The sequence below is a fragment of the Chlamydotis macqueenii genome, chromosome 1, assembly GCF_036417535.1.
Source record: "Chlamydotis macqueenii isolate bChlMac1 chromosome 1, bChlMac1.mat, whole genome shotgun sequence".
Classification (NCBI taxonomy): Eukaryota; Metazoa; Chordata; class Aves; order Otidiformes; family Otididae; genus Chlamydotis; species Chlamydotis macqueenii.
The window spans coordinates 214,083,220-214,108,378 of NC_141556.1; the positions used below are offsets into that span (position 1 = coordinate 214,083,220).

Here is a 25,159-nt window from a genome sequence, read left to right on the forward strand (position 1 = left end):
TCCCAGGTTGCCCAGAGAGGCGGTGGATGCCCCATCCCTGGAAACATTCCAGGCCAGGTTGGCCGGGGCTGTGAGCAACCTGATGTGGTTGGAGATGTCCCTGCTCCTGGCAGGGGGGCTGGGCTGTGTGGGCTTTGAAGGTCCCTTCCCACTCAAACCCTTCTGTGATTCTATCAAAAACTGAATTGCCAGCGGAAGTCGGCAGCAACTCGGCATTTTGCAACAGGTGCAGCCCAGGAGGTTCTGGGAAGCACCCGGACAGGGAGCAGGGTTTGGGACTCCACAGGCATGTAAAGGGGGGAAAAAGTAAAAATGTGGGCTTATGGAGGAGACAGGAGGGGTACGGAAATTCTCATGCAGCAAGTAACTACAGGAGGATTCATTTCCCAAAATGCTAAGTGACAATTTAAAACACAAAGCTTTTTGGACCTCATTACAACCAATAAAGCTGCGGTAATCACCAGACTGGAAACCTTGAGAGGGGAGAGAAAAAGAGAGGAAAAAAAAAAACAAAAAAAAAAAACAGACTCGCATTTAAATATATCTAAGTCTAGTAACTCAATCAAGATTGCAAAATGCCTTGATTTAAATAACTGATTTTAACTTGTATGACGTTTGTACTTTCCAGTTATCATCCTAATGAAATATCAACAGAATGAAAACGGGCATCACTTAAGACGTTGATTTTTCCCAAATATAACTCAGCAGAGGGAAAATGCAGGAATTTGCATATAGATGATCCACTCGTATCCACTCAGAAAGTTTCAAAGTGCTTTTGGGATCAAAAAGGAAACAGCTACGGAGCGGAGTTTAGAAAAGCTTCTCGAGCAAACGAGAGATTTAACTCCCCTGGCACTCAGTGGGAAGATACAGAAAAATTAGGAAGCCATCTACACAAAAGCAACTACAGGATAAAGCAGAAAAAAAAAAAAGAAGGAACACAGAGGTGTCAAGGTGTCAAGATCAAGTTGTGTGAAACCAAAATATCCTGGTGAACCTCACTAAAGTCAAGCGTGAGAGCAGCGTACGCGGCACAGGCGGATTATTTCATTTTATCCCGTGCTGACAAGGCCACGGAGTACCACGTCCGTGCACCGAGGGAAGTAAAGACGTCAGAGTCCAGAGGAAAGCAGCAAAAATAACGAGATTTAGAAACGGTACGATCCGTGAGAACAGATCAATGGACCTCGTTCGGCCCAGAGGAAAGAGAACTGAAGGAGAAGGGAACGCGCTCCCATCGGTGGCAACGTCGACAGCAGGGATGGGTCACTCTGCACGTCTTCGGAGCAAAGCAGTGTCTCAATTTGCCAGAGAAATGAGATATGGGAGAAGTTTTTAACTAAATCAGGTAATCACCCGTTACCAGCTCCCTGAGGAGGCTGGGTACCTCCTAAACTGGAAGATTGCAAGGAAAAGTTAGAAATATATTTGTCAGGGATGCTCTAGAGACACTTGGTCTTGCCTCAAGGAGGGGAATGGACTGGAGAGTCTCCCAAGCTCTCAACCAGCTCTGCATTTTACAGAATCACGGAACGGTTTGGGTTGGACAGGATCTCCAAAGCCCACCCAGTCCAACCCCCCTGCAAGGAGCAGGGACATCTCCAACCACATCAGGTTGCTCAGAGCCTCATCCAACCTGGCCGTTTCAAGAAGAGAAGGTGCCTCAGAGGACCAGGCTGTTGAACCCAAGAGTCCTCAAAGAGTCCTAACGCTTCTGAGACCCCAAGGCTTCATTTTCAATATTTTTTGGAACGCTGGAGAAAATTTGGAAGACAAACATTTCTGACATTACAACATCACGACAGGGTCAAAAGACGACTTAACCATCAATCAGCCAGGCATCGGCTCTGGACAAAAAAAGGGAAAATTCAAATCAGACTTGATCTAGACTTCAAAAGGACAGGAAGAAAACTAACGACAGTCAACGCAATATTACAGAAAATAGGCCTTGTCAAACAAAGTTGATTTTATTCTTTGATGAGATTCAAAATCGGCTTGACAAAGGTAATGTAACAGGCAAACCTCTGTTGAGCGTGACATCTTGATTAAAAAATTACCACTCCGCTATGTCAACAAAGCACGCTAAACGGATTTTGAGTTGGCCAACTGACAGATGACTAAAAGCAGTCATCCGTGGCAAACCGTTGTCAACAAAGCCAGTTGTAGTAGGGTTCTGCTGGGCTTGATACTGAGACCTGAAAATTAATATAATCCCAGCCAAGATTTGCGAACGGTCCTCTGGATGGCAGACGAAGAGGACAGGCCGCTGATACGCAGCGATTCGGACCGCAAAGGCCACTCAAAGTAGATTTCAATACAAGCAAACGCAAGGTACTACACGCAGAAAACAAAATCTGAAAGCCAGAGACCCCGAAACACAATCCGAGGTACCGCCAGGGAAGAAACTGCCCGACGCTTCCCAGCTCAATGCCACGCGTTTAACTCACCCAAAATAAAAGGTGAAAGAGCTCTCGGTTACGGAATTATGAGTTTCCTCCAATAAGAAAAGTTATCAGGTATCAAAAAATCATTTAATTTGTCCAAGAAAAGGCTTTTGGAAGCAGTAGTTGGAAACTAATTTGAATCAGATCTCAATTTTTTAATCAGAGAGGGTAATTAATTGGAGAAAATACATCAAGAGAAGTGGTGGACTCTCCATGACTTGAGATCTTCAAACTAGGACTGTCCTGGAAGAAGGTAAACAGTATCCCAAAATAAGTAGTCATTAGGCTCCTTTTCCAGGGAACTGTTGAGGGTTTTACGCCTTTTCTTCAGAAGTTGTTTGTAACACAAAATGAGGGATTTCATTCACAAACAGCAAAATCTGTAGGTAACACCAATCTGCCGTCAAACGCTCCAACACCTTCACAAAACCTGAGGCAATTTCAGACGTTATTTCTTCATGGTAACGCTCACACACACACACGTAAAATGAAACTCCAGGAATTAAGAAAGAAAAGCTGAAACTCCAGATGAGAACAGATGCAATGCCACATTTAAGTTTTTTACTGTGAGGTTCTAGAGCACTGTCCCAGGTCGCCCAGAGAGGCGGTGGATGCCCCATCCCTGGAACCATTCCAGGCCAGGTTGGCCGGGGCTCTGAGCAACCTGATGTGGTTGGAGATGTCCCTGCTCCTGGCAGGGGGGTTGGGCTGGGTGGGCTTGGAAGGTCCCTTCCAACCCAAACCCTTCTGTGATTCTATGATTTATCTACCGAGCCCACAACACAAGTCTACTACCACAGCAGTAGACTCAAACCACGTATCTCCTCCACAACTCTGATTTGTGTGCGTGTGTGCTACATACAGTGAAAAAATTATTCTGGAAAAGAAAGATTTTCTTGAGATGAGATCAGTCCATATTCAGAAGACTCAGCTAGCTGCCCAGTTCAGCAGCTGGGATTCAGATGCTACAGTAAAGAAAAAGGAGCCATTTCTCAAATTTACAGCACTGCATTTTAAGACTCTGAAAATTCTGCTGCGACTGTAAGTCAAATCCGGAGCACACGAGCTTTAACCAATTCGCCTTGCATTGGCTTCACCTCTCGCTTGCATCACAATAAGAGGCAAGGATGATCGACAGGAGAGCATTTAGGTCACCCTGTTTTCGTGGCCAAGTGACCCAGCACTGGCCACTCTAGGACAAGAGTAGGGCACGCGTAAGACAAGTCTGATTTCCTCCTCCAAACAACCACAAGACCAAACAGAAGTCTTACTCTAGCTGCCTACACCACACAACGTTGAACCTGAAAAATACGTAGAACGCCACAGTTTCTGCAAAAGCCATTAAATCACAGAATTATAGAAGGGTTTGGGTTGGAAGGGACCTTCAAAGCCCACCCAGCCCAACCCCCCTGCCAGGAGCAGGGACATCTCCAACCACATCAGGTTGCTCACAGCCCCGGCCAACCTGGCCTGGAATGTTTCCAGGGATGGGGCATCCACCGCCTCTCTGGGAAACCTGGGACACTGCCTCACCACCCTCAGCATAAAATTTTTTTCCTAATATCCAACCTGAATCTACCTCTCTCTATTTTGAAACTGTTATTCCTTGTCCTGTCCCAGCAGGCCCTGCTGAAGAGTCTCTCCCCACCTTTCCTGCAGCCCCCTTTGGGCACTGGGAGCCGCTCTCAGCTCTCCCCGGAGCCTCCTCTTCTCCAGGCTGAACAGCCCCAGCTCTCTCAGCCCGGCCTCACAGCAGAGCTGCTCCAGCCCTCTCAGCATCTGCGTGGCCTCCTCTGGACCCTCTCCATCCAGCAGCTCCACGTCCTTCTGCTGTTGGGGGCTCCTCATCTAGGGTAATTTGAATGAGTAATTTTCCAGACATCACCTCCAACTCTTTCTTCTCAATAATACAAAACAAAGTGTCTCATATGTTAAAAAAAAAAAATATATCTATATACACACATAGGCACACACAACGCCATCAAGTGCAAAATCTCGCATTGACCAGGATGATCCACAGGAACAGACTTATCTGTTGGACTGCGGAGAGTCTTAGGAGTTTCTCAGGAATAACCCAATAAATCTCCCCATCCATTAAAAACACAAGTTGTCGTTGCCTACAGATCCACCTGGAAGGAAAACGGGGAAAAAGCGGACAGTGCTCAAAACTTCTCGCTAGTCTTCAGGACGCGTTTCCGACATCACAATGATAAGATCCACACGTTATCAAATACAGAGAGCTGGGTGTCTCAATGCCGACGAAAGCAAAGCCCAAACACCGTGCTTTAATTCCTGGCAGATAAACTAAAGAGCCCGACGCCATGAGAGACAGATCTTTTTGATTAAGTTCAACAGCAAATTAGAAGCAAGAAAAAAAAAAAAAAACCAAAAAAAAACCCCTGCAGAAGCCGAGATGTTACGGTCTATTTTAACTTCTGCTGCAGTCTGCTATCTTTATCCGTTTTATCGAAGAATTAGACGTGCCCAGCAGGCACGATGGCATCTATTCTTTCCTTCCCAGTTTAGTACTTTTTCCTCTCCTAAAATATTCTGAGCTCATCTTCAGTAATCCTCCCAAATCTCCAACCCTTGCTACGACAGGGAAGGCAAAAACGTTCAGCCTACAAAGACACTTCAGCATTACTCTTCCTATCGAGAGCGTTGCTGTAGGAAAGCTACCACAAACCTAATCTTTCTGCTCTGATTTTTCATTTTCCCACCTTCCGCTCTTCCTGGTGAGCGCTTCACTCCAGGACAGGAAGGGAAGACAAGGAAAAGCACAGCCAAATACAAAACAGCATCTCCAGATGGAGATGGAGGACAGGAACGCAGTTTTTTCCAGTTTTTACAAATCCTACAGCGATAAACTCCTAAATGGTTTGCTCGAGAGCGTCAACAGGCCCACGTTTTTTTCCTCCCAGAAAGCACACAGTCACTTGAAATTCCTTCGTGGCGCTCAGGGTTTTCAGCACATCCCCGGCAAACAAAACTCAGAGGAACTTGTTACAAATTATTCAGGCCCCACTCGCACCGCGAGGAAACCAACGTGTCTCCGTCATCCTTCACAGAACCCTGTTCCCTCCATGGTTTTTTGAAAAATAACGTTTTGTGCCACGAATATTATCAGCGTCACGGCTTCTCTGCGGGGTTCCGACAGGAAAGAAGGAAGAAATAGAAGGTTTACTTCAATATCAGCGTGATGGACGGCGTCATCTGCTTTCAGACCGAGAGGCAGTGAGAAAGATTTTAAAAAAAATAGCTAAATAACAAAATGCTCACATTTGAGTGAAGTTAGAGATTAAACACCTATCTGGAAACGACTCAGATTTATGTATTCATAGTCCTGTTTGGAGCCCAAGACAAAAAAAAAACAAGACCCGGTTCTCCAAAGCTGCTTCATACTCAAGAGCTTCCACAAATTTCAGAAGATCTGCAAGCGCTGGATTTACCTTAAGAGCTGGGTCTTCCCTGACTGGGATCTTGATTACAGGTCTGGGATTCCTGCTCCAGACCCCCACCTCAAAGCTCACCTGCCTCTCAGCCACAGAAAACCCCCAAAATGCACGACTCCTTCTGTTGCCACTGATTCGAACCAACAAGGCAGTCAAAACGAAACCCCGCGTCAAGATTATCCACCCAACAAAGCATCAGTAGATCAGAGCACAACAATGCAACATGTAAATCCTACACACGTTCTTCCAAAACCAGGAGGACAAGACGAGCATTCACGTCCTATGGATTTTTACACGAAGGCCATCAACCACGTCATACGTCCAAGCTCTTCCTCACCCACGCGAGACTTCCCCCAAACTCCCTCCCACAGCCATTATCGCTTGGTTGGGCAAAGGACCACGCGTCCTCCAGCTGCACGTGACCCGGCCAGCCGGCGAGATGCCGTCTCCTAGAAAAACAAGGAGAACTCTTATGATCCCTGTTCCCTAGAAGCACTGATTTGATTCTCTCCCCTCTGCCCAGCAGCCAACTTTCTCAAAACTTTAAAGAAAAAAATAAAGCTAGGTTGTCTTCTACGTCTACGGCCCTTCGAAATCGGGATGAAAGCGCAAAGGGAGCGCAGAACTCCTGGTGGGCAGCTACATCGCGCAGTCACATCCTTCCTTCCTCGAGAAACTGGGTTGATCCCAACTGGTGTAAACAAACACAGCATGGCCGCTGACATTTTCCTCTCATATTTAGCGATATCGATGCTTTAAAGACAAAAGTAGGAACAGAACGATTCGGTTGAGCGGAAGGAACAAGAAGGTTCAAGAATCCAGTGACAGGAGATGGGACTGATCAACTCACGTTGGAAATGTGCAAAAAGAATGCTGCTTACCTAGTTTGGAAAAAATACTACGGAATGCGACAAGAACACTTTTCTCATTCAGTCATTTTGGATCGAATATTTCTATGGACTGAACTTATGGATTTCAAGCAGCAAAATTGATCCAATTCACAGAATCACAGAATGGTTTGGGTGGGAAGGGACCTTCAAAGGCCACCCAGCCCAACCCCCCTGCCAGGAGCAGGGACATCTCCAACCACATCAGGTTGCTCAGAGCCCCGGCCAACCTGGCCTGGAATGTTTCCAGGGATGGGGCATCCACCGCCTCTCTGGGCAACCTGGGCCAGTGCTCCACCACCCTCAGTGGAAAAAATTTCTTCCTACTATCCAATCTGAATCTGCCTCCCTCTATTTTGAAACCGTTTTAGACTGATTAGAAAGAACATGGTACGTTAAGAAACGAGACCAACACGAGTAGTTCCAAGCCTCTCCCTCACAGCCAGCTTCTCCTCAGACGCACGAGCTCACCCGCCAAGAAATCAAAGGCGGCGCTGTACGAAAATCACCCCGTTCGCACTTTGAAAGCGATGCACGAGCCGCTCCTCCCCGCGCACGGGGTCTTCGTGACACCAGCGTTGGGAGGAGGAGATTGGCAGGACGTCGCACGCCTCTCGCCTCGTGCCAAGGGTCAGCCCGAGCACCTCCGCGGCGCGGGAAGACGGCGCTCCACCACCCGCAGACACCCGAGGGAAAAACGAGCGGAGCGGAGCATCGCCCAGGCAGCGAGCGGGAGGGGAGCTAATTCGGGACCGAAACGCACGGTGAAGAACGCCGCGGTTTAAGGAGAGACTTTGTGAATCGCAGAGGAAACAGAAAGTACACGGAGCGCTTGTGCTGCGGAAAGGGAAACCGGGGGCCTCCGCAGATACAATCGAGCCCAAAAGGCACGACTGGAAGACAAATGAAGATCATAATCTGGACTGAAGGAAGGAGTGAGCTCAGAAAGGAAGATATCAAAGTCGTATTTCCCTTTCGACAGCCTCATCAACTGCTCCCAAGTGCTAGAGAGCTGGAAACGGGCAGAGAGCTCCTGGGTGGAAAGGTGGAGGTTTCTAACCAAGGGCTGAAACGCTCCTCTGCCAGAGGAAGCAGCAGAAAAACACCTGGGTTTAAAATAAGACTGGATTACGTTTATGCTTTCGCAGCGGGGAGGACTGGGTGACCCAGGATCCAGCCCGGCTGGGAACGTCGCACTCCCCGTCCCACCGGCGCTGACCTCGCGGCGGTCGCCTGTGAAAACTTCCCAAGAGCGGACGCTAACCTGGATCAAACCCGCGCCTCTCCTGCCTAAAGCGGCGCCGTCTGCACCTGCACCTCCAAACCAGAAGCTCTTCTAGATGGATCAGATAATTAAATGCAGACTGCAATTAATTATCATTTTAATCACTTGCCTGACAAGCATTTCCAGGAGCACCAAGAGCTGTACGACCCTTCTCTCCCGGCTTTTCCCGTTATCCGCGTGGTAGGTCGCTGCCATAGGGGAGCGCGAGCACTCCAACGCAAAGAGGGGGGTTAAAAATCCCTAAACGGTTCAGCTACTGCAATGCAGACTTAGCACGGAACCCGAGACACAAATATCACCTCAGATCAGGAAGGAACCCCCTAAATTAACAGATAGCAGTTTTTGCACGTTAATTTTGAGGCAACGCTGCCGTATCACTTCGGTTTCTGAAAAAAAATCCCAAACGCCGTCACGGCACGCAGTCCTTTCGCTCCCAGTCCCTTTGTTCCAGAGGGAGAAGGGTTACATCTCTCCAACTCCAAAAAAAAAAGTCTGTCTTTCCCAACCGCCGGGAATTTTCATCAGCCGAAGAGCAAACAAAAAAAAAAAAAATTCCACCCGTCCGCACGACAATATCTGAAATACTTCGCACGCGGGCACTAAAACGAAAGGGCACGACAAACACATCCCTTGGGAGAGAGAAATCCCCTCTGGAAAATGTAAACGTTTACTTTGGTATTAAAAAAAAAAAAAAAAAGTTAAGATGCATAACTAGGTAAGCTGATATTTGTAACTTCCAGGAAAAAAAAAATGTAATGGGATGTAATATATATTTAATCCAAAAAATACGTCGTGAAATGCTATCAGCCCTTTAAATGACCACATGCATGTAGCAAAAAGAAATATTCAGACCGCAGTTGTTGGTTGGTTTTGGTTTGGTTTTTTTTTTTAACTCAATCACAGAAGTCAAGAGAAGCCATGAAACAGTTAAAATCCAAAAGCAGAAAGAGCTAAACAAAAAAAAAGAGAAAGAAGAAAAAAGCATTTGGCCTCCTAGCACCAATTTCCTTTTTCTTTACCTTGCTCCTCAATTTGAGTTCTAATCAACAACCCCTTCACAGAAACGTTTCGAGAAATAACGGGGTTGAGGCAATCGAGTCCAGCAAAATGTTTCCCTAAAGATGTTTCCATCATTCACATTCCTCTAAAAAAAAAAAAAAAAAAAAAAAAAGAAAAAAAAAAAAAAGAGCTCTAGCTTCCTCCATCGCTATTTAGCAGTGAGAAGAAACACACCGCTACGTCTTAAATCATATTTGGATTAAAACCGAAATAGAATCACTTGGGGTTTCGTGCCGGTTAGCACAACACGGCTTTGTCCAGGAGAGGGGGGAAAAAAAAAAAAAAAAAAAGAAAAACCCTCAACCTGCTCATTTTTCTGCGTTTGACAGCGTTCAGCACTAAACGAATGCCTTCTGAATGAAATTCCGACCACGGAAATCCAAGCCGAAACCTGAACGCTTATCACCACGGTGTGCAGGGGAAAAAAAAAAAAAAAAAAGAGGAAAAAAATCCCCCAAAAATCCAACACGGTACAAACCTTTTTTTAAAAAAATAATGAATATTTATTCCCTTTCCCCATGGCAAAGCTGCTCTGTTTTCTCTAAAGGGCTGAAGCCAGGCACCTTTTGGGCATTATTAATCCGCAAGACAGCCACAGGCTTCACTGCCCTCAAAACCACGACGCCAACAACAAAGTATTCCAGCAAGCCACCACAAAAAAAACCCCAAATACTCTTTTAAACAGACAGAAAAAATAACGGCGCCTTACATTTCCCGACCTTCAGGTTGCAGACGCCGCGCGCTGACATCCCCCCGCCTCGCCAAACCTGGACCGTTTTTAAATCCCTCTCGCCAAGGGGAGCGGGACGGGGGACGGCGGCCGCAACTCGGCCCTTCTCCATCCCATCAAGTTGCCGGCGGGCTCGTTAATATTCCCCGTATCGCTCCGGTCGCCGTCGTCGTCCCCACGTGCCCCTCTGGATATTAGCAGCGGGTACATCACGAAGAGGCGGCGTCCCCCTTTTTCGGGGCGCAACCCCCGTTCCCTGAACCCCAAACCGACATCTCCTGAGAGCTGGACGCGTAGAAGGGACAAAAAAAAAAATAAAATCACCCGTGAACTCGCTCGCCGTCGTTTCCAGGAGAAGAGGAGGTGAAACTTGGCTCGGCCCCGGCGCTGGGGGCTCCTTGGCGGGCTCTCGCTGGACCCAAGCGCCCCGAAGAGCCAGGGGCTGGCGAGGGGAAGCGAGGGACCCCCCCCTTGGACCATCGCCGAGCCCCCCATGCCCAAACCTGGGGGGCATCGAGCCCACTCATTCCCAGTGGGCAAAACCGGTCATCGAAGGTTGAAGGGGGGGCAACAGGAGGGGGGGGGGGCAACAAGGGTCTGAAGGGGGGCAAGAGGGTCTGGGGGGGGGGCAACCGGTTGAGGGGTGGGGGCAACCGGTTGAGGGGGGCGACTGGATCGGGGGGGGCGACTGGCTCTCAAGGGGGGGACAGGCTTTGGGGGGGACAAGCTTTAGGTGGGGGACAGGCTTTGGGGGGGGAGAGGGGGCAGGCTCCATGGGAGGGGGTCTCGCCCCCCCCCTCCCAGGGCGGCGGTCGCCCCTTCCCACCGGCTCCGGGCCCTTCTCCCGCCACGCGTGACCCCTCCGCGGGGGGGGGGGGGGGGGGGGGCGCCACGCAAAGCCCCGCGCCGAGAGGATGCTCCCCCCCCCCCACAGCCCCTCCGCCGCCCCCGGCCTTGTCCCCTCCGCAGCCACCTCCCCCCCCGCCGCTGTCACCCCCTGTCCGCATCCCCCCCCCCCCCCCGCCCCCCATCGCGAGGGGTCCCCCCTCACCTGCGGCTGCTCGGGCGGCGGCGGCGGCAGCGTCCCTTCTACCGGTGCGGCGGCGGCGCGGTCCCGTCCTCCCTCCCCCTTCCCCTTCTTCTCCTCCTCCCGCTGCCTGCTCCGCGGCTCCTGCGCTGCCCGCAGCCGCCAGCCGGTGGGGGAGGAGGGGGCGGCGGGCGGGCGGGCGGGCGGGCGGAGGAGCCGGGGCGGGAGATGAAATGGTGGGGAGCGGGGGGGGGTGGGTGGGTGGGGGGGGAGTCCCACCAGCGGGACCGTTACAGCCGCCGCCAGAACTACCGATCCCGGCATGCCCCGCGCGCAGCCACTGCCGCTCGCCGACGGGCGCACCGCGCGGGGCACGCTGGGTAGTGTAGTCCGGCGAGGACGGGAAAGAAAGACAGGGCCCCGGCTGCCGCGGGGAACGCTGGGTAATGTAGTGCGGCGGGGCCGGGAGGGCGGAGGCGCAAGGCATGGAGGGAGTTGTAGTTCCGCGGGGTGTGTCGGGAGCTGTGGTTCCGCGGGGCATGATGGGAGCTGTAGTCCGAGAGGGAAGGGGGCAGGAGAGGGGCCTACAGCAGCCAGGCCCGCGGTGGGGGAGGAGGGGAGAGCCCCGGGCCCGGCTTTGTCCCCTCACGCGGCTCCTCCTCATCCTCCCGCCCCGTCCCCTCTCCTCACACCCCCTCGATATTTGGGGGAGGCGGCTGCTGGCCCGTCGTGGCCCAGGGAGGGGAGGAAAAGGCCCCTTCCCCAGGAGCACAAACGAGGGCTTTAAATTTCCCGTGAAGGAACAGGGTGTGAAAAATTCACGTGAACCCTCCCAGAAGGGACCGGAAGCACCCGCCGGTGCACAGAGGTGGGTGCAGACTGCGTCACCGCAGCTCAGCACCCCAGTTTTATGGCGGGGCAAGGAGTATTTTGGGAAAGCACTGATGTCTGGGAGGTGGGGAATGAAATTCCGATGGGTCTTCCCCAGGGACCAACGCCAAGAGGGGGACATCTCCGCGCCCCCTCCTCAGCCCTTCACAGCGCTCGTTCCTGTTTGAAGTGTTCTGCTTTTCGCGAGGGGTGCGTGCCGGCGATTTTGTTTCCCGAGCAACTGATGTTGAACACCCCCCCGCGGGGAATCAGGGAATTGGGGTGGGGGTGTCCCGGGGGTGGCAGGGGTCCTACCCACGCTGCCCGCTTCGGTTTCTCACCCTTTGGCCATGCTGGTGTGCAGGGGTGTTGTGAAAACAGAGAGTGCTGGTCAACGGCTCAATGTCCAAGTGGAGACCGGTCACGAGTGGCGTCCCTCAGGGGTCCGTGTTGGGCCCGGCCCTGTTCAAATCTTTGTCAGGACATGGACAGTGGGATAGAGTGCACCCTCAGCAAGTTCACCACCGACACCGAGCTGTGTGGTGCTGTCGATACGCTGGAGGGGAGGGATCCACCCAGAGGGACCTGGACAGGCTGGAGAGGTGGGCCGGTGCCAACCTCACGGGGTTCAACCAGGCCAAGGGCCAGATCCTGCACGTGGGTGGGGGCAATCCCAGCACAAATCCAGGCTGGGGGGGAACGGATGGAGAGCAGCCCTGAGGAGAAGGACTTGGGGGTGCTGGTGGGCGAGAAGCTCAACACGAGCCGGCAACGTGCGCTCACAGCCCAGAAACCAACGGCACCCTGGGCTGCACCCCCACAGCGTGGGCAGCAGGGCGAGGGAGGGGATTCTGCCCCTCTGCTCCGCTCTGGGGAGACCCCCCTGCAGCGCTGCGTCCAGCTCTGGAGCCCCCAACAGCAGAAGGACGTGGAGCTGCTGGAGAGGGTCCAGAGGAGGCCACGCAGATGCTGAGAGGGCTGGAGCAGCTCTGCTGTGAGGCCAGGCTGAGAGAGCTGGGGCTGTTCCGCCTGGAGAAGAGGAGGCTCCGGGGAGAGCTGAGAGCGGCTCCCAGTGCCCAAAGGGGGCTGCAGGAAAGGTGGGGAGAGACTCTTCAGCAGGACCTGCTGGGACAGGACGAGGGGTCATGGTTTTAAAATAGAGGGAGGCAGATTTAGATTGGATATTAGGAAGAAATTTTTTACACTGAGGGTGGTGGAGCAGTGTCCCAGGGTGCCCAGAGAGGCGGTGGATGCCCCATCCCTGGAAACATTCCAGGCCAGGTCGGCCGGGGCTCTGAGCAACCTGATGTGGTTGGAGATGTCCCTGCTCCTTGCAGGGGGGTTGGGCTGGGTGGGCTCTGAAGGTCCCTTCCCACCCAAACCATCCTGTGATTTTATAAAACCACGCCTAAGGAAACATTTCTCCTCGCACGTTTCTTCCGCAGAGTGGAGGACGCCGGCAGCGCTGATGGGATGTGCTCAGCCCCAGCGGTGCCCAGTAAAAGGAGCTTCCCGCGGGATGTACGCGCTCCTTAGCTCACCCGTGGGGGTTTTATCCCCCCCACAAGCCAGGTACCGACCCGTCCCCACAGCAGATGTGTCACAGGGAGAGAAACAGCAGATGTTGGGGTGTCCCCACCCGTGCTCTCCCCAGGTTCAAGCACAGGGACAGCAGGACTGACCCCCCCCCCCCGCACCGAGCTTCTGCCCATCTGCCTGCACACGGAGCAGAGACGCTGGGAAGAGTTTCAGAAATCCTTTGTTTCGTACCCAAAACCCAAGGTTTGGCTGGAACGGAGAGGATCTCCCCCAGGCACTGAGCCATCGCTGCTGTGACAGCTTCTTGGTGGAACAACCCCCCGGGGTGAGACGCGGACCGAGCCCGGCTGGAGGAAAACCGAACTGGAAGTTTGAAATTCCATCTCTTTTACCAAGCAGCACCCGATTGTTACGGAAAACGAGGAGAAATTCGTCATTTGGCTCCCTGAGCGAGGGAGGGGCTGACGCTGTTCCTGCATTGCATCCTCTCCCTTCTTCCACCTGCGGAGGTGACGTCCTGGCTCCTCAGGCCACCGCTTCCACCCAGCACAGCCCAAGTGTATCCCAGCTGGAAAAAAAAAAACAACCCGGTCGCAAAAAATAAATCGCAGGGCGGTTCGGGGACTTTTTAACAGTAGCACTTTCGGTTTGCAAGCCGCGACGCTGCCGTTTCAGCCTGTCCATCACGTCGATGTTTGCTCCCTGGGGATTTCATTTCTCCTCTCTCTTTTTTTTTTTTTTTTTTTATTGTTGTTGTTTCCCTCCTCTCCTTCTTGGAATGAACTCGATGTCTTATCCGCCAGCCGAGCGGGGGCTGCAGCCGCGCAGGAGCCATCAGCGCAGCACCGCGGATTTCCAACCCCGTGAAAATCCGCTGCCATTTTAAATAGAGCAGCTATTTATTTCGCTCGGCGGCGTGTCCTTTCGCTGTCAAGGAGACAAATTATTCCGGTCCTGTGGCAGAGCTCATGACAACGCGGCGGAAAAAGCTTTGAAAACAATTTACACCAAACTGTGGCGTACGTCTACCGGCGGATAGCCTGGAGCACATCCAAATTTCAGCCCAAATCCCTTCCTGAGGGAACTTTTTAATTAATTAGTTGCAGAACGAAGTATCTGGCCCAGCCCCTGATTTCCAGAGGCGCGTCTCTGAAATATTTAGCGTCGTGGGGATATTTTGCAGCCTGACAAGCGGCGTGGAGGGGCTGCGCGGATCTGCCCCGGCCGACGGGGGCGATTGCGATTGAACTCCTTTCGAATCGGCCCGCGTGGTGCTGGATTAATTTAATTCCTTCGGCTCTTCGCCGCGGTAAAGCCAGCGCGGGTGGAAGGGGAGGGGAAAGGGCTTTACGTTGAGAAGCTGGCTGGAGGAGAGGAGGGTTTTTTTGGTATTAATGGCTGCCAAATGCTTAATAAACATCTTTATTATCAGCCCAGCCTCGACTATAAATAACCTGGCTTGTATTTTAAGCCACGCAAGGCCAGCCAGCCGCCGGGGATTGCGCTCCCTAAATTGTCTCGGCCCGAGCGTTTCCAGCGGGCGAGCGGAGCCGTAGGAAATGTGCGATTTCCTTCTCCCAGCGGCAAGAAAGAAAAAATAAAAAAAGGCTTTGGGAGAGGCTGCGGGCTTGTCTCGCTAGAAAGGCATCCCTGCCCACGCGCAAATCCTGCCTGCCGCGCGTGACGCCCGCGCAGTCGCCTGGGCGTGCCCTACGTGTGCGTGCGGAGAGAGAAATAGGGAAAATATACAGCTCTTCCCCGCCGGCCCATATTTTGTGGAAGAAGGGGAGTGGATAAGAGGGGTTGGAGGATTCTTGGCTCTTGATGTCCCTGAATAATTCACTCGCCCGTTTTCCCCGCCGTTCTCTGGGCCACAATTTCCAAATCTGCCCGGCAGAAACCGAAGACCAAGGACCGTGTCCGTGCCGGCTGCCGGCCAGGCGCCGGGATGCATCCCGCGCTCTCCTCCACTCCTAACCTCCGTGGTTTTTTTGCTCCCCGCAGATTTGTAAAGCCTGGGATGTCTCGCACGGGGCAAAGGGGCCTGGTAACGTGCAGCGACAACTCCAGAAACTTTTCCGACCCTGCAGCCTTTGCGCGTGTGTGAGTTGCGCCCGTCTCTCTCCGGAGCTGACGATAGTTTTGCTCTGGACTCCGGCAGGAGCCAGGTCAGACCGTGATTTTAACCCGGCAGGTAAGTCACCCCACAGAGAAAGTCAATTCAGCATCTGCGTGGCCTCCTCTGGACCCTCTCCAGCAGCTCCACGTCCTTCTGCTGTTGGGGGCTCCAGAGCCGGACGCAGCGCTGCAGGGGGGTCTCCCCAGAGCGGAGCAGAGGGGCAGAATCCCCTCCCTCGCCCTGCTGCCCACGCTGTGGGGATGCAGCCCAGGTTCCGTGTCCGCGGTGCTCACTCCCTCAGGATCCCTGAACGCCTCCTCAGAGCCGTTCCCAGCACCGGAGAAGGGTCCTGCATCCCACCTCCCCATGCCCAGCTCTGGTCCCACCTCTGCGTGGGGCAGGAGACCCCCGGGCACCCCCTCGCTGCCCCATTTGGCTCCCATTTGCGTCCAGCCCTCCCAAGGGCACCCACACCCACTAACCCGGGGGTTATTTACGGGCCCCGTAGTCCCACTCTGGACCCCTCTCCAGCTTCTCCCGATCGCGTGGCTGCTCCATCTCCAGAGGAAAATGAGATCTTTGGGAGAAAGTGGGGTTTGGAGGTGCTGGATCCTGACCCCTCGCTGGGTCGCGGCTGGACCAGCCCCGAGCATCACCGGTGGCACCAGCCCGGCAGCACCCCAGACATCAGCTTTTTGAGGATAAATCGCTAAAAAACCCCGGTTTTCCCCCTTCGGTTGGCGCTTTCGGGATGTTTTCGCCCAGCCGGTACCGGACTACAGCTCCCGGCGGCCCGTGCGGGCGGGCAGGGCCGGGCAGCGGCAGCGGGAGCGGAGCGGAGCCCGCAGCGGGGACCCGGCCGAGCCGCCTCCGCCCGGTGAGGGGTGTGCGGGGCGGCGAGGGGGGCTGCGGCGGGGGGGAGAACCGTGGGACATCGGGGATGGGGGGTAGAGGGGATGGGGATACAGGGGATGGGGGTACCCGGGATGGGGGTACCCGGGATGGGGATACTGGGGGTGAGGGTAGCAGGGATGGGGATACTGGGATGGGGATACAGGGGATGGGGGTACCTGGGATGGGGATACAGGGAATGGGGACACTGGGGATGGGGGTACCCGGGATGGGGATACACGGGATGGGGGTACCTGGGATGGGGATACAGGGAATGGGGATACTGGGGTTGGGGGTACCCGGGATGGGGATACACGGGATGGGGGTACCTGGGATGGGGATACAGGGAATGGGGACACTGGGGATGGGGGTACCCGGGATGGGGGTACCCGGGATGGGGATACTGGGAGTGGGGGTACCAGGGATGGGGATAGTGGGATGGGGATACAGGGGATGGGGATACTGGGGTTGGGGGTACCCGGGATGGGGATACTGGGGATGGGGGTACCTGGGATGGGGATACTGGAGGTGAGGGTACCAGGGATGGAGATACTGGGATGGGGGTACCCGGGATGGGGATACTGGGGATGGGGGTACCTGGGATGGGGATACTGGGGTTGGGGGTACCCGGGATGGGGATACTGGGGATTGGGGGTACCTGGGATGGGGATACTGGGGTTGGGGGTACCCGGGATGGGGATACTGGGGATGGGGGTACCTGGGATGGGGATACTGGAGGTGAGGGTACCAGGGATGGGGATACTGGGATGGGGGTACCCGGGATGGGGATACTGGGGATGGGGATACAGGGGATGGGGGTACTGGGGATGGGGGTACTGGAGATGGGGGTTACTGGGGATGAGGGGTAGTGGGGTGCCAAGGAATAGAGGTACCAGGGGTGTGGATACTGGGGATGAGGGTACCAGGGATGGAAGATACTGGGGATGGGGGGCAGCAGGGATGAGGGGTAGTGGGGCACCAGGGCATGGGGGTACCAGGGGATGGGAGTACTGGGGATGGGGGTTCTGGGGATATGGATACCAGGGGACGGGGGTACTGGGGGAGTGAGGGTACCAGACGGTGCCAGTACTGAGGGATGGGGGTACCAGGGGAGGGGGGTACAGGGGGGTGAGGGTGCCAGGGGATGTGGGTGCCCAGGGGCTGTGATTTCTGGGGGATGCAGATACCAGGGGGACACGGGGGACGTGGGTACCAGGGCTGCGGACTCCAGGGGGACGTGGACACCCAGGGATTTGGGTGCTGGGTAACGCAGGAACCGAGGCACGGAGGTACTGGGGGGTGGGTCTGTGCCTCCACGCGCCCCCAGGCCAGGAGGGGACCCAGCCGAGCGATCCCGGGGTGCTGGGGTCCCCGGTTGATGGGTGCATGGGGAGGGGCCCGTGGCTCTGCCGGGGCACCTGGGGAGCGATGACTTCAGGGCCGAATTGAGGGCTCACTCCCATCCAGGCAGGGCAAACAAACAAGCGCGGCCGGCGTTTGCTGTGGAAAGTTACCGGGGCCGTGGGGATTTAGCGCCCGGTTCCACACACGGCCTCGGATTTCTCCACTTACCTCCGCGGGACGATAATCCCTAAATCCCGATGAGATTAAAGGCAGAAAGAAAGGTGGCTGGAGTTCCTCCTCCCCGCCTCCGCGATGTTGCCCCAGATGACGAAACCCCACGGCTGTCCGACCCCGAGTAACCTGTGCTTATCCCTCCCCCCCCCCCCAAAAGAAAGGGCGACGAGGGTGAATCCTCATTCCTGGAGCTGCGGGGAGGTGACAGCAGGGGGAAAACCGCGGGCAAGGTGGGAGTTGCTATTTTTATTTATTTCCCACACCGGCAGGTCCAGAAAACGCTCCGGCGGCCATGGCGCTGGTGAAGAGCGGTTGGCTTTGGCGGCAGAGTAAGTGCGACCCTCCAGCGTCCCAGGTTGGGAGCAACCCCCAGAAAAAAAACCCAAACCCAGAGAGGTTTCGGCTGCGGGATGGCGGGAGGAGGCGCGGGGGAGGACGGGCCCCGACCCGGGCGGTTAATCCGTGGCAGCGAGGAAATCGCGGCTCTGCCGCTCGCGGATTTACGTAAGAGAGCGGCCTTCTGCCACCAGAACAGACGCGCGGCTCCACGTCCAGGGCTGGATCCGGTCCCGTGCGCTCGGCGGGGCAGCACCAAGATGCCCTGATGGCTTTTTTTTTTTTTTTTTTTTTTGGCAGCCCTTTTTAATTTCAAGCCACCTGCTCACGCTGCCCCGGATGCACGGGTGCCCTGCGGGATGCAGCGGCTCTCGTCGGGGGTGCTGGGATCCAGCTGCAAATTGCGGGGACGGCGTTGGGTCCCCTGAGCGCGCTGGCCGTATCCCGCCGGGCTCGCTGGGATAACTTCACCTCCTCCCCATCCCGCCAGGCTCCATCCTGCGCCGCTGGAAGAGAAACTGGTTCGTCCTCTACTTGGACGGCAGCTTGGTTTACTACCACGACGCGACGCAGCGCGACATGGACGGCCGGATCCACGTCAAATACAGCTGCCGGGACGTGAGGGCCGGCCGTGAGTGCAGAGGTGAGGAAAGCGGCCCCAAAGCCCGTGTCCTCAACCCCGAAGCTCTCCACGTAGCTTTTAAATGATGCTCCGCTGGTCCGCGCGCATCTAGGATACCCCCAAAATAATCCAGGCTGCCTAATTCCCCGCTTCCTAGCTCGCAGCCAGCGCCGCGCCGTCCCCCGTGAGACATCTTCCCTTGCGTTTCCACGGGGAAGGAAGGAGAAACTCTCCCTCCTGCTTTGTGCTTGTTCAAAACACCGTCCCACGGCCCTGACTCATCCCTCGCCGTCTCGCGCAAACAAGGAGAACAAAGCAGCGGCTCGGCTCGCTCCCGGCAGCCCGCGGCCGCTGCACAAAGCGCCTTTCTTGGGCTGCGAGCGGCGGCGGCGAAGCCGGGGTGGCGCGGCGGGAGCGCAAACCCGGCGGTTTATCCGCACCGGAGCGTCCCGAGAACGGGGGAAGAGGCGGGAGCCTCGTGAATTTACGGTTTTATTCTTGCTCGAGTTCACGCTGCGACTCCAGCGGCGAGCATCGCGCGCTTCCAAACAAAATTCGGGTGCTTGCTGGCAAACGCAAAGCGAAGGCAGCTCGGCCGAGATTTTTGGCGATTTTCTGCCCTTCCATTTTTTTTCTGCTGCGAGGGTGGCAGTTTCTGCTCGCCAGCTCTTCGCTCCTGGTGCCTTTTAACCTTCGAGAGCCCGATCGTAACTCGTAAGCGGGCACGGAGCCGAAATGAAACCCGAATTTCGAGCACGGCGTCCCGGAAGGTTTTCAATGATTGCGTTCGTTAGCGGCACACCGGGGGCTGCTCGTGCCGGGGGTGATTTGGAGCCCGACCCTCTCCAAAGAGGGTCCGCGGGCAGATGGGGAGGGTCCCCGAGGCGTCTCCTTCGCTGAGGCCGCGTCCTGCCCCTTCCCGCTTCCAGACGTGCAGCCGCCCGAGGGGAAGAGCCGCGACTGCCTGCTGACCCTCGTGCTGCGCGACGGCTCCAAGACGACGCTGTGCGCCGAGAGCGAGGACGACGCCGTGTAAGCCAAAATCCCGCCGCTGCGCCGGCAGCGACATCCCCTCGGCAGCTTTTCCATCCCAATTATCCGAGCCCGGGCCGGGCGAGAGCCCCATCCCGCTCCCACCCGTGGCTAAAACCCCACGGAGCCCCAGTTTTCTCAAACTCTCGCGTCCGAGACACGGCGCAGGCAGAGATTTGGTTTTCCCGCTGAATAATTCAGAGCCAAAAGCAGCTTTTTTGCAAGCAGTCGCTCTCCTGCGGGGCAGGTTCCCCTCCTGGGTGAGAAATCGCCTCTCGGCCCAAGCGTGGATGGCCGGGGAAGGGTTTTCACCAGTATTTGGCGACAAATAGCGTGAAAGCGGCGTCCTAACCGGCTGAAGGCCGTGCCCAGGCAGGAGGGAACACCCACTTTCAGCACCGCTCCCCTTTGGTTGATTTCTGTTACAAATTTAAAAATATTTTTAGAAAAATTAAATTGTTCATCAAAATGAAAACCTAATTTTTATGAGGAATAAGAAGTGGGAAACCTTCAGCTGCACTTGGACGGAGGGAGACGTTCAGCCACGGCTTGATCCGTGGAGCTGGACCCCAGCTGAAGGGAAATTTATCCGTTATCCGCTTTTTTCCCCCCAATTTCGATGCCGTTTTCCCGCCTGCCCTTGTTGTAGCACCATCCCATCCCACCCGTCAGCCCAGCGCCGGCCCCGCGGCCACGGCCAGCTCGCCGGGAGGGGGACGCCGTGCCCCACGGGGACGATTCCCACCCCCTCGGCACATCCCAAAACCCGACCCCTCTGTTTTGTTCGCAGCGCTTGGAAGATGGCGGTGCTGGAGGCGAAGTCCACCCCGGTGAGGCTCCATCGCCCCAAAAGAGGGGCAGCGTCCCGGCGTGGGCCGCGGGAACAGGGGCCGGGTTTGAGGGGAACAGGGACGTCGTTACGGTGACGGGGGGCACGGTTACGGTGGCAGAGGGGAACGGGGGCAGGTACGGTGACAGGGGACGGCGTTCAGGCGGCCCGAGCACAGGTAGGCGATTCGGGTGCTCGAGCAAAGGCTGCCCCCCGCCCCGTATTTTGGACGCTCCGGGCCCCTCTTTCGGCGGCGCAGGGGAACGCAAGCGATTCAGGCCCCCGGCACGCACGGAGGGGGAAACTGAGGCAGGGCACCCGCTGGGCGGCGGCTCCGGCGCGGACCCCAGCCTCACGCCGCGCTCCCGTCGCTCCCAGGTGCACGTCTACGACCCCTACGACGACGACTACTACCAGACCGTGCCCCTCGACTCCCACCAGACCGCCTACATCAGCTCCGGCCACTACGGCCACCAGTACGGAGGTGGGTGGCCCCGTCCCCATTTGCCGGTTTGGGGACGGATGGGCTGAGACCTGGCAAACTCGGTGCACCGCGGGACATCCGGGGCGGGGAGGGGACGCTGGAGGCAGCCGTGGCTACGCGGGGGACGTGGGTGACGGCCAGAAATGGGGGTCCCCATCCATCCCAGGCCGGTGGCACCTCTTTGTCAAAGCGGTGCCCCTCCGTTGGCATCGGGGCGGGGCGGGGGGGGTGCCAGGAGGTCGGTGTCCCCCCCGGCTCACCCCCCTCCCCCTCTGTTGCCTTGCAGCTCCCGGGGTGACCCACGTCATCGTCCGCGAGGATCCCTACCGCGTCTCCGGGGACCAGATGGCCCTGGGGCTGCTGGCGGGGGCCGCCACCGGCGCCGCCCTGGGCTCCTTCATGTGGATGCCGTGCTGGTTTTAGCAGCCCCGCGCTCGGACCCCCGCCCCCAAACTGGGCTGCAGCCCCCCCAGCACGGCCCCCTTCGCCTCCCTCACCCCACCAGCCACCCTCAGCCTCCCAAAAACCAGCCCGCCCAGCACCCTGCACCCTGAGGGCAGAGGTCCAGCCCCAAACCCACCCCCCGCCCCGTTCTCCCCCCAGCCTCAGCTTTTGCGTTAAATAACCCCCCCGTGCTTCAGAGACCCCCCAAAACCTACCCCCAACCCCACGGCGGCCGGCTCCCACCCGCGCAGGGCCTGGGGAGCTGCCGGGACATCGGCGGAGGCGGGGGCGCAGCGCCCCAGCCCCCAAACCCGGCTGGGTTCCCCACCCCGAAATCCCTGCGGGAGCTGGGTGCGGAAACGCCCGGATTTTTGGAGCGAGGGGGAGGGCGGGTGCTGCTATTTTGGGGAGAGGGCTGATTTTTATTTCTTTTTTCGCAGCCCCAGCTTTGAAGGCCGCAGCACAGCCGCTCTGTAGGAGCTTTTTTTTTGGGGGGGGGGCGGCTCCAGCACCCGAGCCGGAGCGGGTGCTGACGCGAGAGACAACCCGGGGGGTGCTCAGCAGGCAGGTCAGCGTCCCGACTGAGAGGGATGAAAACCTCCGCGGGATTTCCACCCCCTTCCAGTCTCGCACTGGTCCTGGCCAAACTGGAGAAATGGGGCCAGACCGCAGGGAATCTGGGCCAAATTCCAGGGAATTGGGCTGGGAAGAGCCCTGGGAATATCACAGCTTCCCCGGGCAAGCGGCACTCGCTGCGGGACGGACACGCAGCAGCTTGAGTTTCACTCTGATTTTTGGGAAGGGGGGGAAAAAAAATTCCCTTGGGGACACAAGGGCAGCTCTCCCTGGGGACCAGGGACCCTTTCCAGCAGCCAAACTGGGGCGTTGAGGCAGGGATTTGGGATTGGGTGGCAGGGATTTGGGACTGGGTGGCAGGGATCTGAGTGCCAGGGGGACAAGGGCCACCTCACCCTTCTGCGCTGCGTGGGACGTGGAGGGAAGGAGAGGGGCGCAGGCTGCCGAGTATCGCCCCTGGACACCAGAAACACGAAACAAATTCAAGAATTCCAAACAAAACCCATCAAAATTAAAAAAACAAAACCAAAAACCCACCAAAAAAAAAACCCCGGTGACAGCAGCAGCAGCAGCCCAGCCCGCTCTTGCCGTTAAAGCCGTGCGTGGGCTCGGCCCCGTGCCCGAGCCGGCGGGGGATCGCGATATCCCAAAACACCGTCCTCATCCTCCCCCAGCCTCCCCTGCCGCTGCAAACGCGCTCCAGTCCACCGCATCGATTTTTGGAGAGGGGAAAAAAGGAAAAAAAAAAAAAAGCAAAAAAAAAAAAAGCGCTATCCGCAGTCCAATAAAGGCAGCGAAAAACCGAGCCCCAGCCTGGGTGAGCGAGGATGAGGAGGGGGCCGCTCTTCCTCTCCGGGCTGCAGGGGGTGGGAAGGTTTGGGTCCCCGCGAGCCGCACGGGGGTGTCCCCCGCTCCCCCGTCTCCTCCTGCACCCCCTTTTCCTCCCCCTTTTTTAACCGGGAGCTGCGGGGGGAGGGATGGGCGGCAGGAAAGCTCAAAACCAGCCGCTCGCCGCGGCTCCGTGCGGTGCTGAGGCCCGCGACCGCGCGCCGTCCTTCACATCCCGAATTCGGAGCTGACGGGATGAGCCGTGTCCGTTCGGGATGAGCCGTGTCCGTTCGGGATGAGCCGTGTCCGTTCGGGAAGGGCCCAGTGCAGCGCAGGGCCCTGCCCGCCCCGTTTTACGCCTCAGGGTGGTTCAAAAGCGGCGCTGAGGCTGTTTGATTTGCGCATCGTCGAAGCTGAGCTCTGCCTGCCCCCTGCTTTCGGAAAAAAATTCCGCATTTTCTCGGCCTGGGTTCAGGCTTTCCCCAAACCCCAGCTTCCAAAGGTGGAGAGGAGGAAGATCCGGCCCCGTCCGCCCCTCATCCCTTCTGCCTTCTCCGTTTTCCCAGCCCAGGTCCCGCGTCCGGCACCTCTGCACCTTCGCACGGCACCGCGCGCTCTCCCGTTCCCAGATTTCCCCCCGCCCCGGTTATTCCCTCTCCGCACCGGCGCAGGGGGACAGAAATGAACCGCGGGGAGGCCGAATGGCGCCTGGCCCTACGGCCGCCGTCCCGCTTCCCGACCCGTTTTCCGTCATCACCGAACGGAGCAGCCTGGGATGCGGAGCCCGGCTCCGGTGGGAATAAAGCACCCGAGGCTCAGCGGCACATCCTGGGGGTGCAACTGGTTTGGGCAGGGCAGAGGCGGCTGCAGGGACGCGCTGAGCACGGGGACGTCCCCTAAACCCTCTTTTCTCAGGGAATTCGGGAATCTTGGGAGCTGGCAGGTCTGGGAAAAGCCAGAGTTATTCCCAGGCTTCGCCGAGAGCAGCGTGAGCTGGAAACGGGCACTGGAAATTCCGCGCCACGTCCAGCTGCCGACCTGCAAAGGCTCCTTCTCCCCCAGACCCCCCGTCCCTGCGGTACCTGAGCATCCCGGCGCTGATCCTGCTTCTCTCCCACCAAAGACCCGGGGACACCAAGCGATCCGGGCAAGGGACCGGCACGCGCTTCCAGCAGCGATTCCCGGGGTCTTCGTGCAGTCGGTGGGGGCTGATGGCAGCCAGACCCTTCGGAAGCTAAACGAAGGAGCAATTAAATAGGTTAAAAAGAAATTTGGAAGCACAGCAACAGAAATCATCGTCCAACGCCGGCCAAAGCCGAGAACGAGTCAAAAAATTCTCCGAAACGGGGATTAACCCGGTGGGAGCGGGCTGAAGCGGTCAACGTCCAAGCGCGCCCGCAAACCGCTTTGTAAGGTCAGCCCCCGAACGTGGGCGCAGAGAAACCGGCTGGAGGCCGCTCGACCCTCGCCGCGACCAAAACCCGCGCATCCGGAAATAAAGCAGCCTGGGCAAACGTCAGGATCGAGGCTCCGGTCTCCAGCCGTCCCCGCTTCCCGAGCCGGGATAAACGCGGGACAGGTCAGCGCCGAGGCCACCGCCAGCCCCGGGAGCACCGACAAACGTTCTCCTTCCAACACCCCGAATCCGGGGCCACGCGGCACCGCAGCCGGGCCGACCGGCTGTGCAGGGCGGATTTAATTAGCGGGAATGTTAATCAAGCCTTAACGCGACCCTCGATGCAGACGCGCTCTCCGGGCGGTCGGCAGCAAACGCTCGAAATGGGTTTGATTTCTACCCCGAACCCTCAGAAACAGGCGGCAAGCCCGGAAAATTCGCCTCGGGTGCGGCGCTGGCGGAGAGCCTCCTCCCTCCGAGGAGCATCGCCCAGCTGCCTTCGGCCCTGCCCGGCTCCTCATCCTCCAGGGAACGGCAGAGCCGCTCGGCTCGCTGCAGTTCAGCCGGCGTTTCACCCCCTGACGCGCCCGAGCCAGGCGCTGGCGGCATCGCGCCGGGCGGTCGGTGACCTTGAGGCGTTACGAGAGGATCCCAAACGCATCCCAAAAACCCGCGTTCCGCTTCGGCGCGCGCTCGCGCCGGGGCGGGGAAGGGAAAGGTGGCTGAAGAGG

At 56.9% G+C, this 25,159-nt stretch overlaps 2 protein-coding genes across 4 annotated transcripts in view; one reads left to right on the plus strand and one right to left on the minus strand.

Annotated features, from left to right (window-relative positions):
* Positions 1–11,140, minus strand: part of FAM168A (family with sequence similarity 168 member A) — a 181,336-nt gene extending 170,196 nt beyond the window's left edge. Inside the window, exon 1 of one of the 2 annotated variants that reach the window (XM_086739770.1) lies at positions 10,909–11,140. The gene's annotated coding sequence lies outside the window, so the exon portion shown is untranslated. Of the gene's footprint in view, positions 1–9,836; positions 9,988–10,908 lie in introns of those variants that run through there. The other variant, XM_086739771.1, reaches the window with a different exon arrangement.
* Positions 11,141–16,209: 5,069 nt separating this feature from the next.
* PLEKHB1 (pleckstrin homology domain containing B1) lies at positions 16,210–23,009 on the plus strand. 2 transcript variants are annotated; one of them, XM_086739775.1, is made up of 7 exons: positions 16,210–16,289; positions 18,151–18,210; positions 18,708–18,860; positions 19,769–19,871; positions 20,662–20,701; positions 21,079–21,184; positions 21,471–23,009. In XM_086739775.1, exons 2-7 carry the CDS (start codon positions 18,174–18,176, stop codon positions 21,605–21,607), a joined length of 576 nt encoding a protein of 191 aa, XP_086595901.1. In that variant the 5' UTR covers positions 16,210–16,289; positions 18,151–18,173; the 3' UTR covers positions 21,608–23,009. The 2 variants fall into 2 exon arrangements, with proteins under 2 accessions (XP_086595901.1, XP_086595900.1); XM_086739774.1 differs by having other exon boundaries at positions 16,230–16,288; positions 18,147–18,210.
* The last annotated feature ends 2,150 nt before the right edge of the window (positions 23,010–25,159 follow it).